The sequence below is a fragment of the Amphiura filiformis genome, chromosome 19 (genome assembly GCF_039555335.1).
Source record: "Amphiura filiformis chromosome 19, Afil_fr2py, whole genome shotgun sequence".
Taxonomy (NCBI): domain Eukaryota; kingdom Metazoa; phylum Echinodermata; class Ophiuroidea; order Amphilepidida; family Amphiuridae; genus Amphiura; species Amphiura filiformis.
In genome coordinates, this window is record NC_092646.1 from 16292157 (window position 1) to 16319918 (window position 27762).

The 27762-nt window shown below is 37.7% G+C and overlaps 2 protein-coding genes across 3 annotated transcripts; one reads left to right on the plus strand and one right to left on the minus strand.

Moving 5' to 3' along the window:
• Positions 1 to 27644, plus strand: LOC140140990 (uncharacterized). The gene is made up of 7 exons (XM_072162765.1): positions 1 to 183; positions 3376 to 3630; positions 5006 to 5257; positions 14478 to 14530; positions 15469 to 15611; positions 23621 to 23801; positions 27403 to 27644. Exons 1-7 carry the CDS (start codon positions 126 to 128, stop codon positions 27607 to 27609), a joined length of 1149 nt encoding a protein of 382 aa, XP_072018866.1. The 5' UTR covers positions 1 to 125; the 3' UTR covers positions 27610 to 27644.
• LOC140140989 (integrase/recombinase xerD homolog) lies at positions 8387 to 13864 on the minus strand. Of its 2 annotated transcripts, XM_072162763.1 has the most exons (4): positions 13274 to 13864; positions 12503 to 12908; positions 12057 to 12117; positions 8387 to 9909 (listed from the first exon to the last, which is right to left on the minus strand). In XM_072162763.1, the coding sequence occupies exons 2-4, from the start codon at positions 12855 to 12857 to the stop codon at positions 8955 to 8957; spliced, it is 1371 nt and encodes a 456-aa protein (XP_072018864.1). In that variant the 5' UTR covers positions 12858 to 12908; positions 13274 to 13864; the 3' UTR covers positions 8387 to 8954. The 2 variants fall into 2 exon arrangements, with proteins under 2 accessions (XP_072018864.1, XP_072018865.1); XM_072162764.1 differs by lacking the exon at positions 13274 to 13864 and having other exon boundaries at positions 12503 to 13025.
• Positions 27645 to 27762: the final 118 nt, after the last annotated feature.

Consider the following 27762-nt stretch of genomic DNA (forward strand, 5'->3'; position numbering starts at 1 on the left):
TTAATGGTGCCCATTGTGTGAAAATAATACGATTTGTTTTGTCTCAAAAACCTACCGCAATTTCAGTTTACGCTCAAATAATATTTAATAAACGCGATTACAGCTTACCGGCGGCTGGACCAGCCATGGCCATTTTCATGTTCATAATACTTGTAGGGATTCCAACGCAAATTTACGCTCAAGGTACTGTGCATTTCATTTATTGTTTTGGAATCCGAGGGTCGTAAATATGGTAAATAAAATTCACATAATTTGACGAGTTTCATAGATTAATGAAACATTTTGTGTGTGAAATAACACGTAGAGTGTACTGCAGTCAATGTCAAACCCGTACAGGTGGTTATTCAGGTGTTGCTTCAGTAATTCGTTAAACCTGTAGTATTTGTACAGCTATCGGTAAAAAGAACGTATGATTGGATAGGAATATTATACATCCACAATGCTGCTATTTAAGTTAGGCGTGCAGCCTAACTTATTTCTTTCTTGCCATTTCTTTCTTCTTTCTTTCTTTCTTTCTCACAATTTGCTTCTTCTGCCACATCCTTGATCGGATTTCGACCAAACTCCGTCACAAGCAGTATTGGGTAGCTGGCTACAAAAGTTATGGGTTGTTTAACGTCAGAGGTCATCCAAGGGGTCACTGGGGTCAAAAAAGGTCATTTGAACCGAAAATGCTCCGATTGAGCTGAAATTTAAATGCAATGATACTTATGACATTCTAAACATGTTTAAAATATTTTAAAATTCATTTAAGGTCATTAAGGGGCCATATAAAGGGGTCAAAGGTCAAGTTTTTTTAAAATGCTCCAATTGAGCTGAAATTTAAATGCAATGATCCTTATGACATTCTGAACATGTTGCAAATATTTTGAAATTCATTTAAGGTCATTAAGGGGCAATAAGGGGTCAAAGGTCAAGTTTTCAAAGTGTTTCAATTGAGCTGAAATTTAAATGCAATGATCCTTATGACATTCTTAACATGTTTTAATTATTTTAAAATTCATTTAAGGTCATTAAGGATGTCATACAGAGGTCAAAGGTCAAGTTTTCAAAATGCCAGCTTTCTACGATCAAGGTATATTAAAACGGCAATTAATGACACAGTCTTATTAAAATTAATACTATCCATCCAGCACAGTGTTGCTGCTGGATCAGATCATCACAGTCATCCGCCTAACTTACCTCGTGCCCTTGCAAAGGGCACAGTTGCTCTAGTATATTATTTTAATCAACAATTGTAAATTACTGTTTACCAGGCTTTTCTTGGCATCCAATGTAGACAAAGTCGTTTTCTCAATTGATAGTTTAATTGGGCAATTCCAGTTGAAATCCATACACCCATTAATGTTTGCCAAAACATATTTATATAATATTGAATGGCTTTGAGTGTGATACAAGAATATATTGCACAAGATAGAAAAATATTGCACGAGTCGAAGACGAGATATTGCACGAGTCGAAGACGAGTGCAATATTTTTCTATCGAGAAATATTGTATTGCATCGGGGTATTTTGAAAATATTGTTCAATATACAGTTTTATTGTATCGCTCAAAAGCCTGATATAAATAATAGGCTAATTGATATTACCATTTCGAAAACATTTTTCAACTTTTTGCGTTGGGAGTGGAACCATAAGATATATACACCAAGCACAAAAAGAAACTTGTCAGTTATAGTCATCCTTGCTGTTCAACAACCTGATAATTTTGGATTATTCTTAAATATACATTTTGTTAATTGGACTTGGTTTTCTCATTTGACACCCTGATCGTTAAAATCAAGCAAGAATTGACCAAGATATGCGCCTCCAAACCGTCAACCCCCAAAATCAAAAGTTGCAATTTCAACGATTTTCAATGGGAACGCATCATTGTATTGCAGACAAGCACCACGGCCCAGTCAATAAACATGATAAAGCACACAATGTAACCATGGTAACAGGCACAATTGAATCTTAAAAATTGCAACTTTTGATTTTGGCTTTTTAACGAACAGAGTGTCAAATGAGAAAGCAAAGTCCAATTAACAAAATGTATATTTCAGAATAATCCAAAATTATCAGGATGTTGAACAGCAATGATGACTATAACTGACGAGTTTCTTTTTGTGCCTGGTGTATATGTGATATTACTTTGGAAAGTTGGTTTTGGTTAAACGCGGAATGACCTCTTCTTAATTCTTTATGATAATAGTTGCCAAACCTGGGCGACCAAATACAATCCCGTTTTTGACAATAGATTCTGTGACCGTGACCTGTCAGACTTTTGTCGTATTCCTTCCAACAATATTTCGTTATCTTTTAGCTCAGTTAAATAGTCTATATTTATATGGCATTGGCGGGAATAAAGACAAAAAAGAATGCGGAACTAGCTTTTAAAAAATACTGAAGGTGATGATTGATTGTTTCCAATTATAATCGGAATATTATGGAATTGGACCATTCCATTTAAAATGTGGAAGATTTTGGAAATGTCCCCCACAGGGGGAGTTTGAATTTCAAATGGAATGAACACATTTGGCAGCTCCATTTGAATTTCATACACCCTCTGAGAAGATTCAACCTGAATTAGTTTTTATTCCTGTTCTGTATTCCCTTCAGTCAGTGTCAAAGTTGAACAAATTCCATAGAAAAGTAACCAAAAATCATTAAAGTCGTGGTACTAAACCGACGCTCTTTTCTGTGCGTGAGCATAAACTTTGGGTCAAATTCAACGGTAAAATGGAGTTACCTGATTAAATTGACTGTCGCAATACTTTGGTTGTGGTTGCACTAGTAACGACTTGTATTCAAGCTTGGACAATTCGTATAGTTCTATGCAGCAAACGCGGATAAAATGTTCGATTAGGGTACATCCCGTTAGTCCGAAACCCCGTCAGTCCGAACCACCGCTAGTCCGAATTTTAAGCTTACCTAACGCTAACCCTAACCCTAAACATAAACCTAACGCTAACCCTAACCCTAAACCTAACCCTAAAATTTCGGACTAGCGGTGTTTCGGACTGACGAGGAGAGCCATTCGATTAGACAGAGAAAGGGGTGTTTTTTCAGCTCCATCCTCACTAAAAGTTACCTTTCAAAATAAGCTAGTCAGTGGTGACCTATATTTTATCACTAAATTGGTAAAATAAAACCGATTTTGCTCCCTTTATTTAAAAAAAAAGGCACTACAACAACATTTTAAAAATGTTAAAATTTGATTGCAAATCATTTTTGGCCAATTTGACCAAATATTTTAGTAAAATATTTTGACAATACTTTAATAATGTGCGATTTGCATTAAAAATTAAAATTAAGATTTGTACGCCACCATGGCTACTGCGACTATTAACCCTGTTTTATAGAATGCATGACTATTACCGCATTTTATTGCAGGTCCACGCGATATAACTGCACCATCCATCGCTCGGATTCCCGATATTAGGCTGTCTACATCATGCAACACGGAGTGCACACGCGTAGCCTACGTCGAACCACCTGCAACGGACGACTCGGGAATAGCCAACTTGATTAGCAGATCTCACACTCCTGGACAGTGTTTTCCAGTAGGCACAACACCAGTGACCTATCAGTATGGTGACCCATCTGGCAACACGGCATCATATTCATTTAATATTATCATTGTAGAAGGTATGTGTATGCAAGCATGTTATGTAGGCCGAAGCACACACGGAATAGGCATATGCCACCACAGAATTAGTGTGGCATAAGCCTAGGCTATAGAGCACCAATAGCTCATTGACGGATGCGACAGCTAACTCTGAATGTGTTTTTATATGAGGTTTTATTTCTTCTTATACATGTTATAATTGGTCTCTTCCAGCCGTTGATGGCCTTTTGGCTCGGCTTACTCAAATCAGACCGGAATTATCGAAGCAGAAAACTGAAAGCGAGGACGATTGTGTACACTGAAAACGAGGATTGTTGTGCACACTGGCTTTGCTTATCCATGCCTGATTGTAGTTAGCCAAGCCAAAACGACATCAACGGCTAGAAGGGGTCAATTATATGAAACTTCTAATACCGAAATTTTCGGTATAAGCGTTAAGCGGCGAGCAATATGTTAATGTGATAGGGTGCTAGAGTTGCGTATGGAAATACGTACAATTTAATTGGTCAACAACAATTGCGCTCTAAGACAATATTGTTCAAGGTTGCCCCGCAGGGCTACAAAGACACAATTAAGTAGCGCTCAAAAATAATAGCGATCAAGCTTATTATTGTAAATTAGCCCCCGATAAGGGCAGGGTGTGAAGAATGATAGAAATTAAGGTGTAAAGATTAAGATTATGCATTGCTGTCTTGCCCCGCGAGACCATTATTAGTCCAAAAACCCAATAAAAGTACTATATATAAACCCCAACTCTATACTAGACAGTATACCCTAATCCTAATCCTAACACTAACCCTAACCCTAATCCTAATTATGACGCTAACTTGGGAATTAGCCAAAGGAAAAGAGCGAGGTACCGGATTTGAAGTCCCAAAGGAAGAGGGATAATCAAAGGGAATGACTAACAGGAAATGAACCAAATGAAATAGAAATGTGTTTAAGAAATTTATTGTGAATTTACATCATCAGACAAACGGATCAAACTAATAAATGTATATCTTAATAAGTCTTACCCGAGTCACATTGCAGCATAATAAGTATAATTGAATATAATTCACATGCAAGACATGATGACAGTAGGCCTATATTCGCCACCATGTTGACCAATCTAAACTATGTAGGCCTACATCAGGAGCCGGAGACGAGCCTGGCTACGTTCGGCGGATTGGAGAGTCAACAAGGAGGGAATTATTTATCAAAGCATAGGCAATATATCGCTCTAAATAAAATTGATGCACAGATAATTATACGCCGTTCACTCGCTGAACGGGTATCATGGCTTAAGGGACAATGATCTATATATATTCAATTATGCTAAATATCGACAACTATAGGTATTGATGTTCTGGAGCAAAGCTGATCCTTCCCACATTTTGCATTATGTCTTCACAGTTAGGCCATCAATGTGTGCCGCAACTTTTCCAATCTGGAAAGAAATCTGCCGCCGGACAAGCCACAGCGATGCTACCAGAGTTGTGTTTGAGGAGCCTACGACCATAGATATTTGCAGTCAGGCACGGTTGGTAGACAGATCACACACGCGGGGCGATCTGTTTAGTGTGGGGTCTACACGAGTCAGCTATAGTTTCAGAGATGGATCTGGGAATATGATGGATTGTGGTTTCAATGTTATTGTTACTGATAGTGAGTATTACTAAAAATATCTTTAAAAATTTTTTTTTTTAGTCGGTTCCATAGGCCCTATCTACCTGAGAGCACCAGCAGTCTACGATTATGATTGACCTCTTATGACCCTCTTTAAACTTTTGACATGTTAAGGATTCTTTTTACAACGCTAAACGCCCAATCGGACAAACATTAAGGTTTAAGGTGGTTATGGAGGCATTATGAAAGTGCTCTAAACATGTTTTAAACAGATTAATTGAGTAGAGCAAAGCACATCTATCAATATGCCTTTTGTTTGAAGCAGATCGGACATACGGTTTTCAAAATATATCAATTTATATTTTCTTTATATCTTATTGTTTTTATCAATAATCAATATAGTTAATGAGCTAAAATGACCGGAGAAGCTCATTAACATATAATTTTTGCCAATATTTTGCTTAAAATCCATGCATAAATGTTCAGGGTACTTTTATTTTGCATACTTTTGCCTTGAAACTTGGTCAAAGTGTTCCTAATGTGTTCTAATGTATTATATAATGAAGCCGCCCCCTAATTTGCATATTTGCATAATTAATTAGCATTTATGCAAATTAGCTCATTATTTATGCAAATATGCAAATTAGAGGGCGGGTTCACTATATAATACATTAGAACATATTAGAAACACTTTGACCAAGTTTCAGGGCAATAGTATGCAAAATAAAAGTACCCTGAACATTTATGCATTGAATTTTAGCAAAATATTGGCAAAAATTACATATTAATGAGCCTTTGCAGTCCTTTTAGCTCATTAACTATATTGATTATTGAGAAAAACAATAGGATACAAAGAATATATAAATTGATGTATTATGGAAACCGTATGTCCTATTTGCTCCAAACAAAAGGAATATTGATCAGTGTACTTTACCCTACTCAATTAATCTGTTTAAAACATACTCAAAGCATTTCCTAATTTCTAGAAAATGCATCCAATACCACCTTAACCTCTATATGACCTTTGACCACAGATTAATTTATTTCATGTTCCCCTCATATTGAGGATTATTTGCACCAAGTTTGAGCCCAATTGCTCAAACTTTGACCCCTAGATGACCTTTGACCTCGGGTAACCTCTTTGATTTGTACATGACCCCCTTAAATCAAGATTACTTTTCCGAATTCACCTAAAATCCCATAAGCCTCTGTGAGTACAGCTGAGATGTCGTCATTTGACGTCACGCCGACTTGCGATTCGCAATAACGATGTTCGATAAACGATGTGCGCATCGGCGCAGATCGGCGTGACGTCAAATGACGACATCTCAGTACTCACAAAGGCTTATGGGATTTACCGAAAAGGTGAACCCTTGAGATGAGAGAATTAATTGGGTATGCTTTTAAATCAAATCTGAGCAACTTTGAAATTTGACGTCTGTGTTGAACTTTGATCGATCGATCTTCAATATGTTATAGGACCATAACTACCCGGCATAACTAAAAAGTCGATTTGGTAGAGTCCTAGGGATACAAAATTGTCTTATTTCCTAATTCGCAACCTCAATCGGAAATAAACAATTTCCTATTGCGCCTACTTCTGGTTTTTGACAAACATGACAAACACAGTTTCTCAAACAGGGGAATATCGCTCGTCAGCTGTGAGTACGGACGGACACTCCGCCCTACTAAGGGCGAATAATGCTAAAAGAAGCGCGTAGGCCCGAGAGGCCCACCACCATACCTACCTACTTACTTAGGCACGTACCTCAAAAGAACTGCAACCCTCAATATAAAGTCTATTGACTTCACTGGAAATAATAAAATATATTATCTTACCTTAAGCTTTCCTTTAAAAAATACTACAATATGTTCCTGCCTGCCTGCTAGAAACAAATTAAGGATGTCATGCTTGACTCTTGAAACTTGACCTGACATGACCCTTCCTCTTCCTCACAAGCCCTTTTTTGCAGACTTGACACTGTTATATCTACATATATAAAGATAATGGATCTGGGAATATGATGGATTGTGGTTTCAATGTTATTGTTACTGATAGTGAGTATTACTAAAAATATCTTAAAAATTTTTTTTTTTAGTCGGTTCCATAGGCCCTATCTACCTGAGAGCACCAGCAGTCTACGATTATGATTGACCTCTTATGACCCTCTTTAAACTTTTGACATGTTAAGGATTCTTTTTACAACGCTAAACGCCCAATCGGACAAACATTAAGGTTTAACCTCTATATGACCTTTGACCACAGATTAATTTATTTCATGTTCCCCTCATATTGAGGATTATTTGCACCAAGTTTGAGCCCAATTGCTCAAACTTTGACCCCTAGATGACCTTTGACCTCGGGTAACCTCTTTGATTTGTACATGACCCCCTTAAATCAAGATTACTTTTCCGAATTCACCTAAAATCCCATAAGCCTCTGTGAGTACAGCTGAGATGTCGTCATTTGACGTCACGCCGACTTGCGATTCGCAATAACGATGTTCGATAAACGATGTGCGCATCGGCGCAGATCGGCGTGACGTCAAATGACGACATCTCAGTACTCACAAAGGCTTATGGATTTACCGAAAAGGTGAACCCTTGAGATGAGAGAATTAATTGGGTATGCTTTTAAATCAAATCTGAGCAACTTTGAAATTTGACGTCTGTGTTGAACTTTGATCGATCGATCTTCAATATGTTATAGGACCATAACTACCCGGCATAACTAAAAAGTCGATTTGGTAGAGTCCTAGGGATACAAAATTGTCTTATTTCCTAATTCGCAAGCTCAATCGGAAATAAACAATTTCCTATTGCGCCTACTTCTGGTTTTTGACAAACATGACAAACACAGTTTCTCAAACAGGGGAATATCGCTCGTCAGCTGTGAGTACGGACGGACACTCCGCCCTACTAAGGGCGAATAATGCTAAAAGAAGCGCGTAGGCCCGAGAGGCCCACCACCATACCTACCTACTTACTTAGGCACGTACCTCAAAAGAACTGCAACCCTCAATATAAAGTCTATTGACTTCACTGGAAATAATAAAATATATTATCTTACCTTAAGCTTTCCTTTAAAAAATACTACAATATGTTCCTGCCTGCCTGCTAGAAACAAATTAAGGATGTCATGATTGACTCTTGAAACTTGACCTGACATGACCCTTCCTCTTCCTCAAAAGCCCTTTTTTGCAGACTTGACACTGTTATATCTACATATATAAAGATAAAACCTTAAAACGTTAAAACATAAATTGACAAATTTACTGTCCGCACTGGCCGAGCTGGCAACGATCACTGACCAGACCAACGCCCAGCTAGACCAATTTGAGCTTCGCGCCAAATTGCTAAAAGATCGATATAAATCGATACCATCATCCGGCTCCAAAAGGAAATGTAATTATTTCCTAATTCGCAAGCTCAATCGGAAATAAACAATTTCCTATTGCGCCTACTTCTGGTTTTTGACAAACATGACAAACACAGTTTCTCAAACAGGGGAATATCGCTCGTCAGCTGTGAGTACGGACGGACACTCCGCCCTACTCTTATCACGAAATAAAGAACGGGCGAATAAATGAAAGGCAACAACAAAATGTATTTCTTAAACTTCACAGAATCACATCATTATTATTCTTAATCTCATTCTCTTTAAATTAATCAATATCAATAATTTTATAATTACGTACAACCAAATGCGCGCCAACCGCTCTGAAAATTGCTTACACTACAATCCTAATTGTTTAGAAACAGAAAGAAGGTTATCTAAGGATTCCTTCACGTAACCGTCTTTCGAACCTTCTGACTTCCATCTTCCGTGCTTCTTAAACAACCTGTCTGGCACCCCCACTGAAGCGGCTGCTGTAGCGCCCCCCGCTCTCAAACTATGCAAACTAAACTTTTTTGCATCTACGCCTACGCTATCTAACGCTTCCTTAAATAATTCTCTGCACCTGCTATATGTCATCTTACCATCCCTCAATTTGTGCACATTCTTTGATTTGAAAAAAGTAACCGGTCTAAATAAAAAAATTTCACTGCCTGATATACAACCTAATTGCATATATCGTTTTAACATCTTAACGGGACATGTTATAGAGTCCGTCTCGGCAATAACCACCCAACTTCCTTCCCTGTATTGATCAGTTTTACTCTTCACAAGAAAAATTCTGACAAATGAAGAACCAAACTCCACATCACATTCTCGAATATTTATCAATTCATCGTTCCGTAAAAAACCGGCATATGAAATTAAACAAATTGCACACAAACGAATATGCATGAGATTGGAACCCATTCCAAATCTGAAAACAATCTTATTGAGAATGTCTGGAGTCACTGGATCCTTCTTGGAAACTGGTTTTGCTTTTAGACGCTTCAAACCTTCCAATAAACATCGGAGAAATTTTGAATCACATGGATTGTTATTTACTTCAGGATTGCAATCATGATGCCATTTCAAACTGTAAAAAGCAGCCTCTATTTTGGAAAAAGGTGCTTGATCAACGTACAAATATATAAAGTACCTTGAAATGTCATCCTGACTGGCCGGCATATGAGAAACGCTGTGCACCAAACACCACTCTTGCCAAGCAGAGAAAGCTTTAGAATACTTGTTTGCTGTACTAGTGGCACGAGACGCCTTTAACACCTCTCCCAAAACACGCCTATACTGGTCATCCCTGCATCAAAATATGCAAAAATATTATGTCAACAAACATATATACAATCTTGTATATTACACAAAGCTGCACATACTTACAGTGTCCAAACGGACTTAAAGAAAAAACCAATCGGTTTTACATTCTCTAACCCAACCATGCGGTAATGGGAAAACGCCCTGAGTGCAATGCACTACTAATCAATGGCTCTGCAGCCTAATGCACAATACTGCGCTTCTCATCTTGGAAGTACCAAAACTGAATTAGAATTCTTCCCTTGTACAAAAATGAACTTTGGATTACTAAATCTGATCACTTCAGCAACCATATGTCTGAAAGGGCTACTGCTGGAAAAAAGTAAAGGCCAAAACAAGGCCGAAGTCCACTCTGGCACTACCAAAGTCCCTGTCGCTTTGCTAGCCTGAAGATGTTTGATCGCCTCGCTGACTAAACACACTGGAGGAACCAACCAATTGTTGACCCCTGCCCAATTTCTCGCAAAAGCATCCACTCCGCTGGTACCAATGCACCAAAATCTAGAATTAAAAATTTGCAATTTACAATTGAAATTATCCGCAAAACGATCAATTCCATGCGGACCCCATAACTTGTCCATGAAACCAAAAAAGTCATGCGAAACTCCCCAATCGTCAAAATCATATTGTCTACTAAGACAATCCGCCACTGTATTTTCCTCTCTAGGAATCCACTGCACTTGCAGGCTGATACTGTGCGCCTTGCAAAACTCAAATAAGGATAGACTTAACTCTTGCAATTCGTATATCATGCTACCTTTGATAATAATTGATACCACACTCTCATTATCTGTATGCATCTTAACAGTTTTACCTGCTAAAGAATCAGCAAATGCTTCAATAGCAAGTGCTACACCTTTCAGCTCACGCCAAGCTGAACTTTTACCTTCCTCATGATCTTCCCAATTCTGGTGAAAATTCTTACCACCACAAACCACTGTCCAAGCACCACAACCTGATGCACTAGCATCTGAATAAATAAGAACCTGCGGTACGGAATATGTGAGTAACATGCGTTTATTCAGATTACGTAATTGAAATTTCCAAAAGAACAACTCTTCTATCAACCTGTTATCACTAGATAACGAATACACCAGATCCCATTGGACTCGTTTCAAGATTTCCATGTGCAAAAATCTAGATTTTAACATTACAATTGATCCTACCACTGGAGAAAGAGAAATTATCTTCCCTGTAATGGAAGCCAACTTCCGGGCTGAAACTTTAGGCAAACTATCTTGCAAGATGCGAATGGAAGCCAATAAATCATCTACTCTTCTCTGAGTAACTTTCAAAGAACCCTCACATGAATTCCATGAAAAACCTAACCAATCCAACTCCTGCGAAGGACACCAAATTGACTTCTCCGTATTTGGCACCAAACCTGCATCAATCAAATCTCGCTTCACTCTCTGCGCTGTATGACGGCACTTCTCCTCCGTATCCTCTCTACCCCATCCATCATCTAGATACAAAACTACGAAAATACCTTCACTTCGCCAATACCTGACCAAAGGTCGCAAGCACTTAGAAAAGATGTACGGTGCGGTGGTTAAACCAAATGGTAAAACTAGAAAATAAAAATATCTAACTCTGCCTGAAAATTCCCATGCAAATCCCAAAAACTTTGTGTGCTCGTCAAAAATATCAATATGGTGATAACCTGATTTTAAATCAAAGGCGAACATGTAATCACCTTTCTTAAAATATTTTAAAGCATCTGACCAATCCTCAAATTTAATTTTGTCTTTCCAAAGATATTGGTTGACAAATCGCAAATCTAAAATCAACCTTTTCTTACCAGAACTTTGAACTGCCACAGTTAACGGATTAACAATATAAGAAGGTGCAAATGACTCGCTAATCAAATTCTTTGATAAAAGATCTAAAATAGCTTCAGCGACAAAGTCTGAATTCTTCAAAGCAGATTGATTGTTCTTAAAAAATGCTGTAGGAGGAGTATCCACAAAAGGTAGCTTATAACCAAATTTAATAACACTTAAAACTTGAGGATATGCATGAATGGTGTCTTCCCAAAAGTCAATAGACGCTTTAAGCCGACCTCTTACAATTGGTTCCGCTGATCCTTGCTCATATTCATAAAAGTTCTGATAGTAAAATTCAGTATCGTACCCTGTCTCTTCTTGTCCCGAAACAACTTCTGAATCTGTGAATGCACCTTGACCATCTGCTCCTGCATCAAGGAAAACAATTATGGGAGCATTGCCAATAACACCATGCCATGATATAATAAGGCCGGAAAAAACTAATTCAATATACCAATTTGTCAATGTCAATAAACAAGAACACCTTCCTGACAGAATAATAACTCTGAGCATTGTTCGCAAAACGTGAAAACTACACATCATTACAAACATGTCATGTGATGTATACAAAAAATACTGCACTGTGAATGTGATGTCGTGTAAAGAACTTCGCTGAAGAACCACCCTCAGTCGATGAACACCAAATAAACAAAACCCGTTTCTACTCAAAATAATATCTGACAGCTCCAGATCATATAATCAAAACAAAATTTGCACAACATTTTTATAATATCATACAATTCATCGATTTACCTTTACCACTGCTGGTGCTGGGAAACGCCATGTGCGCCGCCATCTTTGACACTGGACGTTTGTTTGTACCCTCCACACTCTCTCCTCCAGTGCCCCACTCCTCCGCACCTAAAACACATGTCAGAGGGCTTCGGACCTGAGCTGGCATATCCTCCTGCTCTAGCATAACCCGATCTAACTGCCGGTCTATAGCTTGAATTGTAGTAGCCACGAAAAGAAGACTGATTACCAAAACCACTAGCATTTGAATCAGAATACGGCTTAGAATATGGCTTAGACCTGGGCAAGCTTGATTTCTTCTTCTTATTCTTAGCCGCTGCCCTAGATTGAGCCATCCTGATGCGTTTCTCATCATCACTGTTTTCAGCTAGATCGTCCTGCAGATATTCGTCCACCACGGACCAACCTACCAATAAACAACCAATTATAATCAAATACCAAAATTCTTATAATTGTGCGCTTGAAAACCCTTATATACCTACCCGTAGGCCTACTCCTCGATGAGTCTCAATAAAGCTGTAAACCTTCAGTTGTATCGCACCCAAGTTCCTTTTTTAAACTAAAATTAAATTGATTTCTTATCTTCATCCTATCTACTGACCATAGATAAATCGATCTGCGTATCCAAGCGGACAGGCTACAATAATGTAATACTAATCATGCTAGGTTAAATCATTCGTAACACCTATTAAAATCAATTCTGAAACTAAAACGAACCATTCTATATGCTATCTTTGCATTATATCTATGACCTAAATATAAAAAACTCACCTCCTTCCGACTTATCCGCTATACGGACCAACTTATTCCTCTTGGTAAGTTCGTTGAACACCGAATTTAGACTTTCACTAGCTGTTGTTAGCGAACCTTCCACAATATTCTCTTGGGCTTCTCCGACTAACTTTAAAAGAGATTCGTTAAACTCGAATTGCGCTTTATTGCCCTTGAATCTAAATTGTAATCCTGCTGATTTCTTTAATGATTCAACCTGCAATAAAGCCTTCTCACTCTCCTTCTTCTGGGCGTTTATAGCCCTGTCAAAATTCACCTGAAAAGAACCCAACGCTTCAGAAACCCCAGCTTTTACAATCTCCGCCACTTGTTTGGCTGATAAAGCAGGATTAGGCCTATTAATTGAAGATGCTCCTGCAACACCTTGGTCTTGATCCTCTACACTCATCGCTGTAAATTTCCAATCTCCTCAAACGAACTCCCGACAACAAATTTACTGTCCGCACTGGCCGAGCTGGCAACGATCACTGACCAGACCAACGCCCAGCTAGACCAATTTGAGCTTCGCGCCAAATTGCTAAAAGATCGATATAAATCGATACCATCATCCGGCTCCAAAAGGAAATGTAAATACTGTTATATTTGGTGCTAATGTATAACTATGGGTCTCCTCTATCCAGTGATACCAAAATAAGTACAAACATTTCCCACATATTGTCGCTATGACGTCATAATATGAGGGCGCCCATGCAAATTTGAGAAATTCTGGCCATGTACAAAAGTATAGGCAAAATTGATTTTCGGCTAAAAATTCTACAAAAATGCGATTTGCACCTAAATATAGAAGAAAATGAATATTTCACCTAACTTATAAGTAAAAAGTCAGTAGCTCTTGGAATAATTCCACAAGGCCGAAATGAAAATCATTGGGGCCTCATCCCCCCTGGTCATCTTTAATGGCCGGTCCTACCCCGGGTATGGTGCTGGAGTTAAAACTTTATCACTAAAATGAGCGCAAAGGCTGGATCTACGATTAGCTTAGGTCGTTTGGGCGTAAAAGAGTGCGTTTTTTATGACGGATAAAATATCTTAGGGAGGGGGTACAAACCCCTCCCCCCTTTTCGTAGTTTTAGGGTTAAACCCCGTTATTATACTGGACTAGATGAGTATAAATTGGTAGCCTATATCCTGTATTCTGGTAAATTGTAAATATAATAATGTTCTCTATTTTTTCTCCGTTTAGACTGTCCTGTAATCTCTCACGAACCGCCGATACCGCCACTTAGTGTGCCACAGGTAATATATGATCCTTAACTTTAAAAGTTTCCCCTAACACTGTTTTTAAATAAATCGAACAAAAATATTTTAGGAAAAATAAAAATGTAAAAAGGTATGTGTATTTAATAGCATCATCGTCATGTTCAGTTCATTATGTAAAAAAGAGACCGTTCAAAAGTTGCATCTGAGTCCAGGAGCCAACTCGCAAACAATATAGCCTTTAATTCATAAACGAAATGACATTTTTTGTTGACAAAACCAAGTGAATTTGTACTCACTACAATATTTCGTCCTTCACATCGGAGGACTTCATCAGGTATATATGACTGATATGGTCATCTGATCCACTTTCCCGGGAGTCTGGTTTCCGGTGTTGCTTAGACTCATTTTCAGTCTTCAAAAGTGGGTCGTATACGTGGCTTAGGAAGTATACACCCTCCTCTTTGTTCAAGGTCTTGCTCCCCCTTCTTCTTATCTCCATGGCTTCTTGAACTTCCAAGTTTTTTTGTTGCGTTTGGTTTTATTCCCGCTTTAAATAAAGCGTCACTACGCATGCTAAATTAGTGAACGCAATGCTTTGAGGGATACTGGCTGTGCATTTTGGAATGTTTTTTCTCAATATCATTTTTAAGGTGATGCGATATATTAATTGACCAAGCAAATACTATGAATTTTTGTATGAGTTGGACCCTACTAGCATATATATGTGATGCGATCAAGCAAAATCAGTATTGATTTTGAGATATAGCCAAACAAAGGAAATATTTCCTTTTGTTTCCTCTTGTTTTGGATATCTTTGGAATACCGTTGTTAAATTTTGTGCGGTTTTCTGGAAATGCAGCTTTATAAATGTTTTTTACTGTTATATAATAAACTGAAAATTTAATATTTTCGAGTTCCGACTGATTTTGCTTGATTGCATCACATATAACAAAACTTGAAATTGATTTTTATAGATGGCGATGGCGCAAGTAAATTATGACAATTTAATGGCCGATATGGGAGGGACATACCAACCTTCGATGCTAAGTGAGGAACGTTTCTATAATCGAACTGTGATACCGTTTACACCGGAACAAGAAGAGATGATCCTTCAAGAGTGAGCTATAATTGAAGACCCGATTAAAAAGTCTAGTTTGCGTCTGACGTCAGGTCAAAGGCGCGACGTGATTGGTTGCTGACCTGCGCAGTACAGCATTTTTGGTCTGATTGACAGGACGTCATACGCTAACTAGTCTTTTTAATTCGGTCTTTAATTATAGTATAATTTTTACATGAATATTAAGTGGATGTGCAATAATTATGAGCCCTGGGGAGGGTAAAATTGGGGGAGGGCCAAGAATTTTTGGAAAGCCAAAAGGGAAGAGCACAAACGAAAAAGTCGAGTGGCAGGTTGAAGCGGGTGGGGCAAACGTTTTTTGGCATACATATACGGGCTGCTAGTGAGAGTAGCTGCAAAATTACAAAACAAGTTGAACTTATACTCGCGCTCGAGCTCAGGTGAGCGATTGGCTAAAAACCAATCGCTAATAGCTCAGCGATGTGATTAATTCAGCTATGAGTTATCTTTCAAAATATCCAGGCTAAATAGGCCTATAGATATACTATTGTTGAACGTCGAGAGTCTGTAGGCCTACTGTATAGAGGAATCCAAATTCACGCATTCCTACACCTGACTAGCAGCCTTTAGTTGGGTCCCCGCAGACAGGGTCTAATTCTGCATAAAACCGGGCAACGTTATTTCTATAGATCTGCTGCGCATTCAAATTGCATTGTATTGCATCGTTATTTCATTTGTGTCTATGCTAATTATGTTTACACAATATGAACTCACGTGTTTTCAAGCAAATTCGCCGATAATAGGTGATCAAAAGCGATCGGAATGTTACAAAAGTACAGATCGCATTCAGCTTACTTCATATGAGATGATCTTTGGAAAAATACGGCATAATTTGTCTTGGTGTTTGCGGAATGCCATGCAGTAAAATATTAATACGTTGCGGCAATTCATGATTGACAACTAACAATCGGCGTGTCCTTCGTATCCTCCACTGTCAATTTCTTATCCACTCACTAATCCTCACAAAAGCTTTGTGTTGATTACGTAATGTGTGGAGGCAAATTGCAATAAGTACAATGAAATAATGAGTAGGGCGGGCTCCGAGGCGAATTTCTTCTTCATCTTACGTAACAGTATTGTTCTCCAAAAAAACCCGGAAGCTTATCGTTTGGAGCTCTAGCTGAAATACAGCAAGATAATGTAAGATAGTAAATGTAAACCTGTATTTTAGCTAGAGTATCTCGAGCTAGGTCCCCGTCGGCTACAATGCATCCAAAATGTGAAATGTTTCGGCCTTGGCGGAAATTTTCAACTGCATTCCATCACCCGTTTAACACCTTCCGCGAAAACACACTACAAAAGAATACAACACAATACAGTTCCCTTCGGCAAAACACACATGGTCTATTCGCTGTTGAAGTGACATAATAATTAGATTAACTACACGCGGTATCTATGCATTGAACCATATCATTCTGATCACTCGCACCTGTACGATAAGTATCTTTGAAAAAAGCGGTATTGTATTCAATCTATGATTGCAGACAAAGAGAGCTTTTAAATAGAAATAGAGTCGCAATAGATTATATAATCTTTTGTTCGTTTGATGCCGATTAGAAGTTGCGACAGGCTATTCATAAAAGTGGTACTGTTTCGAACAAAGGGCAGTGAATGGGTTCCGCCATTAAATTGGTCACTGATCCGGCATCGTATTGACGCTTTACCCAACAGACGTGTATAAATAAGTGACCATAATACAGTCATGTGTAAGGGCAGTCATATGTGAAGTGGTACCATTGTACTCACGTATCCAAAATGTGCGCTTGTGCGGGTCTGAAGTCTATAATGGAGGCTTTAGTTGTCGATAATCTTTTTTACCACCCACCTGACTTTAGACGCTTCATTTAAATAAATTGAATGCCCCTGCTGATCGACTACACATCAGAATGTATTAGCTGCCAGGTTCACATTTCTATAGTATTCTATAATGGTAATCGCTGCGTATACATGTACGTATAAGTATATAGACTATGCCATAGTCGATTTTTGATAAATAAAAATGTTATTAATCATGATGAACGCATTCAGTTGAACTCGAAATTATACTGATATTTAGTAGGCCTACATCAAAATACTAGTATAAAATGGTTATGAAAAAGTTTAGGCTATATAATTATATTTGTGACAGTAAAAGTAAAGTATAGGCCCTACGTAGGCTTATATTATTGAATGCAACATATCATAATGGCATAATTATAATGACACTTCAATACTGAACAACTCTAATTTTAGAATCTGCCAGTTTATTATCCGAAAAACCGACTATGGACTTTCACTTTTAAGCAGAATTTTACCCCGGGACTCACACACTGTCAATCATACTTGTTTATCAATCAAATCTAACCACAAGACTAAGCATGGTGGTACAATACGCGCTAGATGCATACGTTCATCCACCAGCACAAAAGCGCCGCATTCCCTAGATAGTTGTGTACCATGTATAGTTATAATGGTACCAGTATCCGACCAGTATGCGTCGGGAGGATTTAAACAATAACGAGATCTGGGCGACCAATCACAAGCCAGATTCATTTTTAAAGATGCATTACATCATCACCAATTTTAGTTAGGCCAGAAATTGGCCTAACTCTCAAGGCAAAGTCAGTAGTCCACTTGGGAAGCTAACAAACAGAGGGCGTACGGTGACTGAAAAGATCAGTTGTGAAAATCTATATTGTGCACTCATTAATTAAATCAGAGTTTTAAGCTTAAATGTAATAGCCAGAGTAGTGCACAATTGGCAAGTGGACTACGGAGAAGTCTAATAAGTATAGGTCTATAAAGGTTTTTTTTTCACAAATGTCCATTTATTTTTTATTTTAAGAAGGAGATTGGCATAGAAATAGCGGCGGTGGAAGGGGGTGGGGGAAGATTGGCCCCTGTGAGAAGTCTTGAGAGGGGATATGAGGGAGGAAAAGGGGAGGAGGGATATGGAGAATGAGGGGGCCTACAGGAAGGGAGAAAAAGGACAAATGAAGAGAAAGAAATAATGAGAAGTAAATAAAATAATAGAAAGATAAGGACATAGGCCTATTTATATTGGAATGACAGGGAGAGTGAGAGAGGACAAAAAGAAAAGAAAGAGGGGGAAGAAGGCAAGAGAGAAAAGGATAGCGAGGGAGTGATAAAGTTAGTGTAGGCCTAGGAAAGAATAAATACAGAGAAAGAAAATAAATGAAAATAAATGTAATAGGCCTAATAATTATTATAAAACTTAACACATAACAGCACTAAGCAGCCATTCGATGACATCAATGCCGTTGTGCGTTACGTAATTAATGAGCCCAGTCAGGTGTATTTCGCACCTGCCAAGCACAAGTCACCCAATTTCGAAAACTGGACGTTGAATGTGTACACTCTCATGAATATTGATTGGCAACATTTTCCAATATGTCAGCGCTCTAATCGGAAACAATAGAACAATATACCCTGCAGAGCGTTGATTGCAGACATACACAGGTGATGAGTGCAACCTGCTTGTAGTGCTTGTACCAGAATATCTTGCTTATCAGGCTTCAGAAAACCACCGAAAATACAGAAAAAAACTAAATAAAAATGATCAATAATCATCACTTCTCTGAAAAAATGCTAACAATCATAAACTTATAGGCCTATATTTACAATTTTTTTTTTGGGGGGGTCTTTAATACTTTCCAACAAATTATCTATAGAAACATTGGAAATATTTCCAATTCCAGCGTGCAAATTGATCAACCATGGCGGTCTCATACACCATATCAAACGCTACAAATGGATGTACTTGCGAACAAAAGGACTATGTATGAATAGATGCGGCGGGATTACCTGCGGATTATCTCTATTGTATATATTATTCTATTAACCCTCCTCGTCCTTGCATCTTCTCTAGGTGTTAGGCGGCTTTTATTTGCACAATGGGGCGCTCAAAACACCAGGTTGGTGCTAGCGGGGACCCGAAAATGGCCGACCAAATCCTGACTATGACTTAGCTCGTTGGATTCGTCTATAGAATAGAAAATTCATTGTTGCATGTTGAGATGAACTGATTTTATTCCTAGCTATCATAATGAAAAAAGACAACACGTGGGCCTATCATGGTGGTGTATTTACTTTTGACATTCAATTGGTATGATTATATCTCAAATCCTTGAACATATTTCGTTATTTTTGGTATTTGTAAAATCCTATTGCTTGACTTGCAGTTGAATATATTCTGTTATATGGTAAGCTGCGCTTTGAACTTCCAATCTGCGCCTTGAAAACAAAAACTGACAAAAATCGAATTTTCTTAACTTGGCAACGTTGAAGATACGTAATGAGCTTGCGCAGACTTAGGTTATATTTTATTCATAGCCAAACTATGAATATAAAACACACGAGTATTGCACAACAGCTACTTACTTATTCATGAGCCTCATTTAAATGCATGGTCATAACAAAGGCGTATACGCTGGCGAAGTTACGTAATAATCGGATTAACTACCATAACTACCATAGCAATAGGTGAAAACAATTTTTGAATATAGACGAATCCAACGAGCCAAGTCATGGTCAGGATTTGGTCGGACATCTTTGGGTAGCCGCTAGCACCAACCTGGTGTTTTGAGCGTCCAATTGTGCAAATAAAAGCCGCCTAACACCTAGAGAAGATGCAAGGACGAGGAGGGTTAATAGAATAATAGCTAATAATATACATAATGGAGATAATTCCGCTGGTAATCACGTCGCATCTATTCATACATAGTCCTTTTGTTCGCAAGTACATCAATGCATAGATACCGCGTGTAGTTAATCCGATTATTACGTCACTTCAACAGCGAATATACCATGTAGAAGCTTGTAAACTTTAATCATTCTCTTTGTCTACCTGTGTTTTCGCGGAAGGTGTAAAACGGGTGATGGAATGCAGTTTACAATTTCCGCCAAGGCCGAATCATTTCACATTTTGGGTGCATTGTAGCCAAGAGGGCGCACCACCAAATCACTCCACGATTTATGTACCAGTGAAATTCGGTTAAAATAGTCCACCGCTTATTTGAGCTTGTTGCGGCTTTATTTTCAAAACGTATAGTCAAAATTTGCCCATTTTCAGCTCATTTGCTTCCGACAAGTGTCTACATGACAAAATATGAGAAAAAGTCCCAATGTTTTATTTCAGAGATGGAGTTTTGGCGCGAATTTTGACAATGTCCGGTTTCAAAATTGAATGATTTTTAGGGTTAAATTTGCACGTTTTTTCTTTGCATTTAAATAAAAAAAAAGTAGATGGTCACCAATATATTCTGTTAAAAGAATAATATTCTACACGTGATAAGCTATAATTTGATACCAAACTTTTTATCTATATTACGTTTTTTGCAGTGACAAAACGCCATCCAAACGTGCGTATTTCCCTGTGTAATCCAATGGCGCAATCATTGGTGGTGCGCTCTCTTATAAGCGGCTTTTAAAGTGTGTTGCTATGTACGCGCATTTTTACAAAAAAAACATAGAATAAGGGCAGAAGTCTTAATAAATCATTTTATTTCATTCGCAAATGCTTGAAATAACATTTGTGATTAGTTTTAGCAATAATGTTTTTTATTTATCAAAAATACTGGTCTCTGACGTTAAGAAAAGCATCAAAAATCTACTTATATGAGCGCTTTTGCTATAGATTTATACCAAATCAGAATAACGTATAAAACTTGTATTTTTGCTTAAAATGCCAAAATCAGTAGGCCTAGTTTGAAGACAGAGAACGAGAGGGGGGGGGGGGGGTAATTTGACTCAATTATGTAAATAGGCCTATATTTAAGGTATTAAAAATATTTGTACACACATAAAGTACTTTTCACAATTAAAATAATTAAAATTAAAGAGTATCTTTTTGCATAAAACATTCAATTTTATGTCCAACCTCTTCAAACTTCTGCATGTTGATAAACACGTTGAGATTTGGGTCTTTTGGTGATTCGGAACTGATATTTAGAGCACCATTTCTTCCGAACGGAAAGTCGTAGAGGGATGAAATCTTGGGAAATGACTAGAAACTGTCTCTAGTTTACTTAAAAATGTAAAAATTGGATTTTGATAACTATTGACGTTTATAAGAGGGCGCACCACCAAATCACTCCACGATTTATGTACCAGTGAAATTCGGTTAAAATAGTCCACCGCTTATTTGAGCTTGTTGCGGCTTTATTTTCAAAACGTATAGTCAAAATTTGCCCATTTTCAGCTCATTTGCTTCCGACAAGTGTCTACATGACAAAATATGAGAAAAAGTCCCAATGTTTTATTTCAGAGATGGAGTTTTGGCGCGAATTTTGACAATGTCCGGTTTCAAAAATTGAATGATTTTTTAGGGTTAAATTTGCACGTTTTTTTCTTTGCGGCCAAATAGCAAAAAAAGTAGATGGTCACCAATATATTCTGTTAAAAGAATAATATTCTACACGTGATAAGCTATAATTTGATACCAAACTTTTTATCTATATTACGTTTTTGCAGTGACAAAACGCCATCCAAACGTGCGTATTTCCCTGTGTAATCCAATGGCGCAATCATTGGTGGTGCGCTCTCCCAACGGCTACCCAACTAAAGGCTGCTAGTCAGGTGTAGGAATGCGTGGATTTGGATTCCTCTATACCGCGCTGCACTGATACGTTCACGCGGTACCTCTGCATTGAACCATATCATGCTGATCACTTGCACCTGTAAGATTAGTATCTCTGAAAAGACCAGTATTGTATTCAATCTATGATTGCAGGCATACACAGGTGATGAGTGTAACCTGCTTGTAGTGCAGCGAGATATGTTCAAAATTGTTTTCACCTATTGCTATGGTATTTAATCCGATTAATTACGTAACTTCGCCAGCGTATTGCCTGTATCAGGAGTGCTATACAGTAACTTATCAGATTCAGATGAAGTTTCAGATCTCTGTGCGATTTACCTTTTCTGAGGTCAAAGTATCTCTCACTCCTCACTTTCTCTTCTGTGTATGTGTGGGTGGGGTGTGTAGGGGTGTGTGGGAGGGTGGGGTTGGTGTGTCTCGCCTCCTTTCTTTCTCTACAGCCTGTCTCAAAAAAAAAATTGTGCAAGTGAAAGGCGCCCTCTTTGGCAATTAGAAAATACCGTCGTGACATAATGCTTACATCAACGTCACGGGCGCAGTCTTAGCTCTCAAATGGCGTTTGTTCTGTTCAAGTTGCTTGTTCCAATTTTGAGATATGTTTATTTAACAACGAAAGGGTAAAATCACAATTGTGCCACTTTTACTAGGGAAGAGAGCTGTACACGTAAATCAATGATAGCTGATGTTGATGCGTCTAATGCACTCTCCTTTCGGGGCGCATGCATTAGACGCATCAATATCAGCACGCGTGCATTATTTTGTCTAATATCTCTCCCAACAAGTAATACGCGTTCATTAACCTATAACATGTATAAGTGCGCAATATTTGTTTGTCTTTTAACATGTCTTAAGTGACTAAGAGAACAGTATTTACCATGATAAAAATCATTGACATGCACATGCAAAACAGCAGAATGTGAAATCCATTTTTATAGCAGAATGTGAAATATTTATTTATCTTTTAATCTCTTTTAAGTGGAAAAAGAGAATCATCATTCCTGCATCATGATAAAACAGTAAAAACAGTCAAAAATATTTTGTATTTTGTAATTGATGCATTCTTTTGATTTCACGAAGGAACTCTTGATAAACTTGATGCTATCACTGTTACTAGTAAAAGTGGCACAATTGTGATTTTACTCTTTCGTCTTTAACTAAATATATCTCGAGATTAAAACAAGCAAATTGAACAGAACAAACTGCATTTGAGAGCTAAGACTACACCCTTGACGTTAATGTAAGCATTATGTCCCAACGGTATTTTCTAATTGCCAGAGAGGGTGCTCTTCACTTGCACATTTTTTTTTAGACAGGCTGTATAATCAATCGGTCTCAATGTCGAAGAAAACCACAATCAATCAAAATTCAAGCTTTCGTTTTTCATTAATAGATACGGAGAACTTTTCGTTAATATTAATGACGTACACAGACTATACAATGAACGCCGAAGAAAAAGGCAGGCAGCAGGAACGTCACGTGTTTGTGAAGTACAACCTCCAGGGAATACCTACACTTTAGCTTCATTCGTTGCGGCAACGGATCTTAACCAGAATATAGCTCAAATTGTTCGGGTACGTAATATGATACCGTGATGATGATGATGATGATGATGGTGGTGATGGTGATGATGATGATGATGGTGTTATATTAGACTTTATTTCAACACGGAAAACCCAATTCAACAAAAGTTGTTCTTCCTTGGGGCCGTGCATAAACATACATACATACACAAAATAACAAATAATTACAAAAGCTTATTATCTAGACTTAAACATATTACAAACTCAACATTATCAATTGTCAAGCCAAAATGATACGTATGGTTACATACATACCATGCTTACAGGCATGGCTTTATGATTGTTTAAGATTATTTTTGAAAGTATACAATGTTGGAGAGTTTTGGATAATATTTTCTAGTTCATTCCAGCTTACAGCACCTCTATATGACAGACTGCGCTTTTGTACTCTGTTCTTGGCAGGGGAATAGTTACATTGCTTTGGCTTTGACGAAAATTATAGGTATTGTTTACGTGACTGAAAATATGCCTCAAATAAGGAGGTGCAAGATGATTTAAGATTTTGTAGGTTAAAATTAAACAATTTGAGTTTTGTCTGTCAATTAATGGTTTCCAATTAAGTTCAGCACGGACATCTATGCTAGGTGTGTCCCATTGTGCACCACAGATAGTTCTTGCAGCCCTGTTTTGAATAACTTGAAGTTTCTTTGAAACAGTAACACCACAATTTCCCCATACAACATTACAATAATCTAAGTGCGGCAGAACAATAGCATTATACACAGTACATAAAATATCCTTAGGGAGACTTTTTGCCCTGCATTGTTTGAGCATGAACATACCTTTTAGACTTTTTTACGTACATTATTGATTTGCTCATTCCAAGTTAATGTGTCATCAATAATTACACCCAGATGTTTACATTTATTAACTTTCTTTATAGTTACACCATTTATGTTGATAGATAATTCATTAACACTGTTCTTAATTGTATTGAGTCTTTGTCTAGATCCTATTAGCATAAATTCAGTTTTATCAGTATTCAGACTAAGTTTATTACTTTGTAACCAATTATTTATAATTTTTAAATCATTATTAATACATTCCGTGATATCATTTGACGAGTTAGAGGCATAGTACAACACAGTATCATCTGCATACATATTAACTTTACAATGAGAAACATAATTTGGTAAATCATTTATATAAATGAGAAAAGCAAGTGGTCCGTCAATTGAGCCCTGGGGCATTCCACAAACAGTTTCTTTAAAGTCTGATAGAGTCCCATTTACAGATGTACATTGGGTGCGACCAGAAAGATAACTAGTAAACCACTTAATACAATATTCACCTACTTTATACATTTTAAGCTTACTCAAGAAGATATTATGGTCTACGGTGTCAAATGCTTTCTTCAGATCCAGCAGACATAATCCAATTAAATTACCTTTATCAATTTCATTATACCAGTCCTCCGTGATGTTTATAAGAGAAGAAGAAGTGGAGTGAGATGGCCGGAAACCAGATTGGTTTATATTAATTAAACAATTTACATTTAAGTACTTGTACAGTTGATCAAACACGGCCCTTTCAATAATTTTAGAGATTACAACTAGAATCGAGATAGGTCTATAATTGCTAGGATCATTGGGATCACCAGCTTTAAATACAGGAATCACCTTTGCACGTTTCCAGCATGTAGGAAAAGTACATGATGCAAAAGAATTATTTATTAAATAAGTTACAATTGGTGTGATTACTGGTGATGCTATTTTCAGTAGTCGAGATGGAATGTTATCTAAACCAGTAGCTTTATCATTTGCTAACTTATTGAGTTGATTGAATACATAGTCATTTGATACATTTACAAATTCAAAATGTGACTGATCAGTTTGCTGCTTTTCATTGACTTCATAATTACAAAAGTTATTTTTAGCAATCTTACTTGCAAGTTTAGGGCCTATATTGGCAAAAAAATTGTTCAATTCATTTGCTTTATCCTTAGGTTCAGTTAGTGCCAGGCCATTTTCAGAGTTAATAACAGAGATTTTTGTATTTTTACCTTTAGATGGAACAATATGCCGTAGATGTTCCCAGCTTTTTTTTTATATTATTCTTGTGTGCATCAAAACCTTGTTTAAGAAACTCTTTCTTTTTATCTTTTATAAGTTTGTTAGTTTTGTTTCTAATTTTACGGAAATTTTCCCAGCATTTGTTATCATTACTTGATTTAATAGCAATTTGTTTAAGTTTGTCACGTTTACGCATCATATTTAGCACATCATCGGTGATCCATGGAGAACACTTTTTACGAATTCTATGCTTTTTAAAAGGTGCATGCCTGTCAATTACTTCAAGAAATAATTTTTCAAATAGTTCAGCTGAAGTGTTAACATTATTAATGGTGATGATGATGATTATGGTGATGATGGTGATGATAGTGATGATGGTGATGATGTTGATGATGGTGGTGATGGCAGATGATGGTGATGATGATGATGAAAGTGGTAATGGTGGTGATGATGGTGATGATGATGATGATAATGATGATGATGGTGGTGGTGGTGGTGTTGAATGTGATGATGATGATGGTGATGTTGATGATGGTACCGGTGATGATGGCAGATGATGATGATGAAGATCGTGATGAAGATGATGATGGTCATGATGATGATGTTGAATGTGATGATGGTGATGGTGATGATAGTGATGATGGTGATGTTGATGATGGTACCGGTGATGATGGCAGATGATGGTGATGATGATGATGATGATGAAGATGATGATGATCGTGATGAAGATGGCAGATGATGGTAATGACGATGATGACTGATTTCAATACAATTTTAGGGGGTAGGGTGTATCGGTGGTGGAGGGGAAGTGGCATAAAATTTTTGTTGCCGAAATAAGGGGGTCGCAATTGTTATTGACGCCGACTTTTGGAAAATTGGGACCCCCTTCCGGAGAAAATGATAGCCCCTAAGGTCCGCTATGTTCTAAGTTCCGCTATGTCGAATAGGAAATCAGGTTCGTTATGACGAGAATGAAACCAGGCTCGTTATATCGAATATTATAGACCTATAGGGCTAGTGCTAGGTTTTGGGTTATGGATAAGGTTAGGGTTAGCTATAATGTAAATGTCAAGGACCCGGTTAAGGTAAGGGTTAGGGATAGGGATAGATTCGGCCTAGAGATTGCATATTCGACGTAGCGAAAGTTTATATTTCATTATCGACTAATGCACAACGTCCAATCTGGTCCCATAAAACTATCGATGCCCCGATAGGTATACCGATGGCTCTTTGTACCGTACCCTAAACATTTGCATATAGTGATTTCGTTTCTTATTTAAAAAAAGACAATTTATTACATCACCAGGGTATGACAAAAAAAGTCATCGGTACCTAACCAGACATCGATCGTGCTACATGACCAAATAAGATGCGGTGCCTTAGCGGTTCGAAATAGCGAATCTTATTTATTTTCGACACGGCGGACCTTCGATATAGCGAACCTTATTAAATGATATTCGGCATAGCGGACATTAAAGGCTTCGACACACTAGACCTTCGGCATAGCGGACCTATGACATAGTGGACTGTAACCCATGCTTCAATCTTGCCAATATTTTCATCTACTTTTATTTTTCCAGCTCAACAACCACATCCAATGGACCTTCAATGAGGAATGTGGGATAAATCCCAGTTCGTTCCCCTGTTCAGGTTCGCAAGCAGGCTGCGGTAAAGTAAGCCGCAACCAACTGGCTTTGATATATGTGATCCCTGCGGGGATGAATGGAATACCCTTTATGAGCTTACAGAAACCGGTTAAAATTTACAGTTGTGCTCCGTTACGTTAAGTAATAACAGTGGCAGTGGCATAGCCAGTGGAGGAGGAACCCCCCCGCTCATCATGGCCGTCGGTTCGTGTAAGGCCTTCGGTAGTCCGAAGGTGTTCATGAAAAAAAATGTAAGTAAAAAATGTTTAAAAATTGTGAAACGAAGGTTGCAAG

What these genes read in the sequence shown, in the direction of transcription:
- LOC140140990 (XM_072162765.1), top strand. Translation starts at nt 126, where the DNA reads ATGGCCATTTTCATGTTCATAATACTTGTAGGGATTCCAACGCAAATT. An exon ending in AACGCAAATTTACGCTCAAG is followed by an intron (nt 184 to 3,375) that starts GTACTGTGCATT and finishes ATTTTATTGCAG; the next exon opens with GTCCACGCGATATAACTGCA. An exon ending in ATATAGCTCAAATTGTTCGG is followed by an intron (nt 23,802 to 27,402) that starts GTACGTAATATG and finishes TTATTTTTCCAG; the next exon opens with CTCAACAACCACATCCAATG.
- LOC140140989 (XM_072162763.1), bottom strand. Translation starts at nt 12,857, where the DNA reads ATGATGAGAAACGCATCAGGATGGCTCAATCTAGGGCAGCGGCTAAGA. An exon ending in CAGCACCAGCAGTGGTAAAG is followed by an intron (nt 12,118 to 12,502) that starts GTAAATCGATGA and finishes TCCTTGATGCAG; the next exon opens with GAGCAGATGGTCAAGGTGCA. An exon ending in TCGGGACAAGAAGAGACAGG is followed by an intron (nt 9,910 to 12,056) that starts GTACGATACTGA and finishes ATTTTGATGCAG; the next exon opens with GGATGACCAGTATAGGCGTG.